Below are 6,000 nucleotides of genomic sequence, written 5' to 3' on the forward strand. Positions count from 1 at the left end.
AGCATGTTCCCATATATCCTTAGCCGTATCTAGGAACATGAAGTTGGCACTAATTTTTTGTTCCATACTATTCCATAGCCAGGTCATGATTTGAGCATCCTCTTGTTCCCAATCACCAAACCCTGGAGAGTCAGCCGGTGGTTTATCTTTTACATGCTTCACTTTCCTCTTTGCCTTGAGGAAAACTTCCATTGATTTGGCCCATGGAACATAGTTCTCACCATTCAGTTTAATTGAGGTCATCTGTACACCTAGATAGTCAGAGGGAACTACCACACTAGGTTTCTGATCATTATACCCATATCCCATTGCTGCCATGATACTCTTTCACCGCTGCTTCTAACCTGAATTCCCAGCTACCAACTGAGTGTTGTTATTAGGAGTTTGATGTTCCAGCACCTATAGCAGTCCCTAAGCACAATAACAGGTACACAAGCCTTGTTCTTGTTCACACCACTACTGATTTCACAACACCATGAACCACATAAACATCAATTCAACACTTACTAATCACATGCAAGCCCTCTTACAACCACTCAACAAAGATTGTGCATCACAAGCACCACCACATAGTCATATCTGTTACACCCGGTACAGACCTGTTTAACACCTTTAAGAGGGCACTACATGACCACAAAGAACTCAGCTAGGTCACTGCATTACACTCTGCACAATTCAGCCACTTACAGCAGCCCTTACACCATTCGGCTACTGTAAACACAGTCTGTTCTTGGGATTTTCTCCAAGAACTAGGGCAACAATAAACCTAGTTCTCTAGGTTCTGATCAGTACTCGCAGGTTCTTGAAGGTTTTCTACCCAGAAATACCAGCAGCACAAGGAGAAGAAATAACCGACCTTCTTTTGAGAGTTTCAACCAACCATTCACTGCTGAAGTCATTTTCTTAATGAAGAAGGTTATGCGCAGCAGAGAGAGACGAGCTGAGATGTTTCAGACCTAGGACGAACCAGTTTTCTCCATTGACAGCCCAGAAACGAAGAAAGAGAGGTCACGAACAGAAGAAGAAGAAGAAGAAGGAAAATGAAGGGACTGTCGAATCTGATGGGTTAACCCTATCAGTCGACCCCTTAATAGTAATTAGTCTTTAATTACTTGTACAAAGACTAAACTGCCCTTACTTAAGTGTGGGGCAGAGTGTCTCTAATAAAACTGCCACATAAGCATACTACTTAACAAAAACAAGTTGACTAAACTACCCTTATTCGGCTCACTCTAACATTTATCTTTCTTGCTTTCTTGATATTTCTTGCTTGAAAATTCCTCTTTCTTCAATTCTTTCTTGCCAAAACCTATTTTACTGCATATCATTCCATTCTTGTTTCACTTTGGCCTGAAAGAATAGCCTTAAAGAAAGAAAGAGAAACCACTAGGATAAATCACCTGACCCTAAAAGTATCACTAAGCTACCTTAATCCATGTAAGTTACCTTATGGTTGTTATTCGGTTTGTCTATTAGTTAGGACTAACTGCACAAGACCCAAATCATCCCTAGGGAAAATCAGCATGCCCTAGGAACTCCCCCAAGCCTTCCCCAAACGCCACAAGTAATCCTAAGAATTCCACCTCCTTTTCCATGCGCTACTAAGTGCTTCCTCTAGATATAAAAGATTTCTTCTCTAGTTTGGCAGCATAACATCTAGGATCACTGGACCTTTTTCAGTCTCTCATCATCCTATCATGATCCGTGAGCCTCCCTTAATAGCTGTCCCATGAGAGCTGGTCAACAAGGATAGTCCAACACCCTGTATCAATGATAAGAGTTCAACTTTTGATAATTCCACTGAGTCAGTCAGGTCCAAGCCTAAGTAAAAATATCACCATTTCCTAAAGGTCCTAGGTTTCCTAGGGAGCATCCATCAAAGTTGAATTTAATGAAGCTCAAACCAGGGGAGAGTGAGATCATCACTGTCTGATCGTAACATGTAAGAAGAGGAATTAATCATTGTGGTTAGAGTCACTTCCTGACCCGGGGCTGAAAAAGCAACTTCTCTCCATTTTCTTGACAGGTCATCCATTGACACACTGTTGAATATCTCCAAAGATTTAAGCCAATGTATAACCCTGATAAGAATTACCTCTTGAATGGCTTCCCTGCTCCTCTCCTTCCCAGAGAATATTCTGGAATTTCTTTCTTCCCAGGTGGTCCAAATAACGGCAGCCCTTACACAACGCCACATCACTCTTCCCCTTCTCTTTGGCAGACTGAAAAAAAGAAGGTTCAAACAAACTTTTCACATCTGATGGTGGGTTCCACCTGCATCCAAACAAAGAGGAAAACCATTCCCATAAACCTTTAACAAAAGTACAGGAGATTGATAAATGGTAGCAGTTCTCACCATCGACCTTATAAAGAAGGAACCAATAAGGGGACAAGCATCTCTTGGTCTTTTACTTTGAAGTAAATCACAGGTGTTGATTCTTTCCAAATATGATTCCCAACAAAAACTTCCAATCCTAGGTGGAATAAGTTTACTCCACACCTCTTTAACAGGGAAAGATGGACCCCCACTAGCTGCCGGAAGGGTTAGGATATTGAAGAAGGATGAGCAAGTAAACAAACCATGAGAAGTAGGGATCCAAAGATTTGTTGCTGAACCGACAACCACCAAACAAATAGATACTTTGGCAAGTTTCTAGAGCAGGACGCAGCCCTTAGTGAACCAAATATTATATAACCATAACATTTGTATGGCAACGAAATCAAAAATGGGATAAAGAATTTCACATCTTTCCTTAAATTGGACGAATAGCATGAAAGAACAGGAAGTTGATTAAACAAGTAGCAATGAAATTTAAAGCAAAAAGCATGCTATGTTAATTGAGAACAGCTTGTACGAGGAAATAGAATTTACTTCATTAAAATTAAATTAACTCACGAAATCAACAATATAAATAAATTCAAAGTCCTTAGGAAAAAAAATCAGGAAACTACTTCTATTGAACAGAATGCATAAAGGAATCATTTTCTTTTCATCTCCTCTGCTGATAAAAGAATGCCATTTTCAACAGTAACTTAAGCAACGCGTGCAAAGCATAGTAAGAAAATGCAGACCTGCAGTTTGATTGTGATACCTCTCTCTCTCTCCAAATCCATGTTATCTAAAAACTGCTCTTTCATCTCCCTCTTCTGTACAGTACCAGTCATCTGCAACAGCTTATCCGCCAAAGTTGACTTCCCATGATCAATATGCGCAATAATGCAGAAATTTCTAATATTTGAAACGGGCACCTGCTCGAAAGCATCCAAAATGTAAATCCCAACTCCACCTAAAAAAGACAATAAGAAGAAGACGACGACGACGACGACGAAGAAGAAGAAGAAGAAGAAATAGAAAACTCTCTTACGACAGGGTACCTTCAGCAGACGATCCTGACCGAATTCGGTGCCGAATTCGGCGTCGGAAACGCCTTTGGGTTGTGTTCCTGCAGTCTGGCAGGAAACGCCGAGCCTCCGCCGGCGAGTGGAGGTAGCCGAAGAAATGGAAGGCAGGGATAGACGAGTTTGGGAGGGAGAAAGAGCGGTGGATAATTTGAATTCAGTGCACCGGCGACGCTGCTGCGGAGTGTCTGTGGATAAGAAAAGTGTGAGCCGAGTGACGGCCGTGGCCATCTTGGAGCAGCAGTTGTTTTTTTTTTTTTCTTTTGAACACTCGGGCGTTTTGCTTGGCAGTTGGCGTCCTTATATTACGAAGCCTGGGTGACTGGGTCTGGGTGTGTGGCGCGAGCGTTTTGAGCCACAAAAAAGTGAGGGCAATTGAGCTGGGCCTTGCTATTGGGGCCCAGGCCAAATGGACTCCCATAACATTCTAGACTTCTAGGACACAAGAAACACAACTAAAATAGGAATCTACTCCGGTTAAGGCCTGTTTGTTTACTCTGAAGTCTGACATCTGAAAGTATAATAATTTTTGGCACCATCTTTCACCATTGCACCAAGCAATGGCACCTTATTTCTGTATAAAAGGGACAAAGTTAACAAAGAAATTGAATATGTATAGACCAATAACAAACTTTACATTAAGGGGGCGTTCTTTTTCAGGATTTTGAGAGGGGAGGAAGTTGGTCAATGGGATTTTGATTCCCATTGACCGAAAATCCTATGTTTTTTTTTCAAATTTATGTGGAGATCAGGGAAAGTTTATTTTCCTGGGTAAATAACTTTCCCACCTTGGGGAAAAGTTGCCAACACTTAAAAGGGACAAAAATACCTCTTGTAATAATGGATTTTTATGGATAAAATGGCCATTGCCTTATTTACATGGGAAATAAAAGAACATGGGTAAATACACTTACCAAGGTAATTGTTTCCAGGTAAATGCATTTACCCAGGTAAATAACCAAAATATGAACAGGGCCTAAGATCTAAGAAGGAGACTTTAGAATGAGACAATGATGAATTTTTCAAATCATTAAGAGAAGTTAACAAAATAACAACAAAACTAAGACAAACACAACCTCATCTACTTGGAGCTTGAAAATGTTAACATTGGAAAAATTGAAATTGAGGCTCTACTTATTTACTTGAGGTTGTCTTCAGGTATAGATTATAAAAAAAGAGCACATGTTTAAACCAAGGTAATGTAGCTGCTTCATTATTTTTCTCACTAAATAACCAAAATATGAACAGGGCCTAAGATCTAAGAAGGAGACTTTAGAATGAGACAATGATGAATTTTTCAAATCATTAAGAGAAGTTAACAAAATAACAACAAAACTAAGACAAACACAACCTCATCTACTTGGAGCTTGAAAATGTTAACATTGGAAAAATTGAAATTGAGGCTCTACTTATTTACTTGAGGTTGTCTTCAGGTATAGATTATAAAAAAAGAGCACATGTTTAAGCCAAGGTAATGTAGCTGCTTCATTATTTTTCTCACTAGTTGCTACGGTGGGGCCCAGATACCCTTAGATAGTAGTAGGCTTTTCATTATAGGGCATCAACAACTATCCAAGAAGGCACCTATCTCCTTTCCCTCACAATTGTGTGAATTCTAGAGTATTTCATTGAGCATGGGCTGTTTATTATAGCTTTAGAAAAAGTGGATTATAAAAAACATATATACACACACACATAATCTCTGTCTCACGATAGATCGTTTAATTACTCTTCTGTTGAAACAAACATCATTTGTTACTCTTCTGTTGAGACAAAGGATGTTCTCAATAGAAGAATCCCTGCTAGACGTTAGCTCATTTTGACATGTAGTTAATATTTACATTATGAGCATCTTTGTATGAACCTAGAACTACCTTGTGCATAGCAAATAGCAGATAAGTGAACTATCTTTTCATCTAATGTATCTTCATATCTCAAATCCGATACTATTTCTCTCTTTCTGTTGTGCTATTTAAGGTTCTGCTTCTTAGGATGTGTATTCAACATCCTCCTTCCTACAATCTTAGTGTTAGGGGTAAATTTATACGATTATTTCAATTTCATGTGGTTCTTTGCAGTATATGGAAAGATATCAATTCTAGAAATTCTTAAAGCAGGGGTGGGTTACCATTTGAGTAATCCATTGGGTATATACTCAGTGGAGTTGCAACTAACTCAATTATTAGAAAGTCAACCTTAATGCTTAGCCCTGTGTTTTGTAGATTGATGATTCTCGTCATGGTTGCTGATAAGGCCAAAACCAACCACTAGTTAGAAACCGCCAAGTGGTAGCATGTTGGGGGAAAAGTTGTCAATTGACAAGCTAACTTGGTCTTAATGAGCTACGAGATAACCTGGTCCTAACAAGCTACAAGCTAACCTATCTTAGTGAGCTAACTTACTCCTGACGAGCTACGAGCTAACCTGTCTTGGCGAGTTAACCTAGTCCTGGTGAGCTACAAGCTCACTTGGTCCTAACAAGCTGATCTGACACCAATTCATAATATGCACAAGCAACACATAGTTGATTTGATCAGAACATCAATGCCAGCACACTCCATACAGGTCCACTACCTACTACGTACACACAATGTGTCAACT

General features: G+C 39.6%; 1 protein-coding gene across 1 annotated transcript in view; it reads right to left on the minus strand.

The window, feature by feature from the left end:
- The window catches only part of LOC104605806 (Small GTP-binding protein), a 91,965-nt gene extending 88,282 nt beyond the window's left edge, over positions 1 to 3,683 (minus strand). The window contains exons 1-2 of the mRNA XM_010270707.3: positions 3,376 to 3,683; positions 3,073 to 3,249 (exon numbers count right to left, since the gene is read on the minus strand). Coding sequence (XP_010269009.1) covers positions 3,073 to 3,249; positions 3,376 to 3,630 — 432 coding nt within the window. The 5' untranslated portion in view covers positions 3,631 to 3,683. The remainder of the gene's footprint in view (positions 1 to 3,072; positions 3,250 to 3,375) is intronic.
- Positions 3,684 to 6,000: the final 2,317 nt, after the last annotated feature.

This window comes from Nelumbo nucifera, chromosome 1 (assembly GCF_055504915.1).
Source record: "Nelumbo nucifera cultivar China Antique chromosome 1, China Antique-T2T, whole genome shotgun sequence".
NCBI classification, from domain to species: Eukaryota; Viridiplantae; Streptophyta; class Magnoliopsida; order Proteales; family Nelumbonaceae; genus Nelumbo; species Nelumbo nucifera.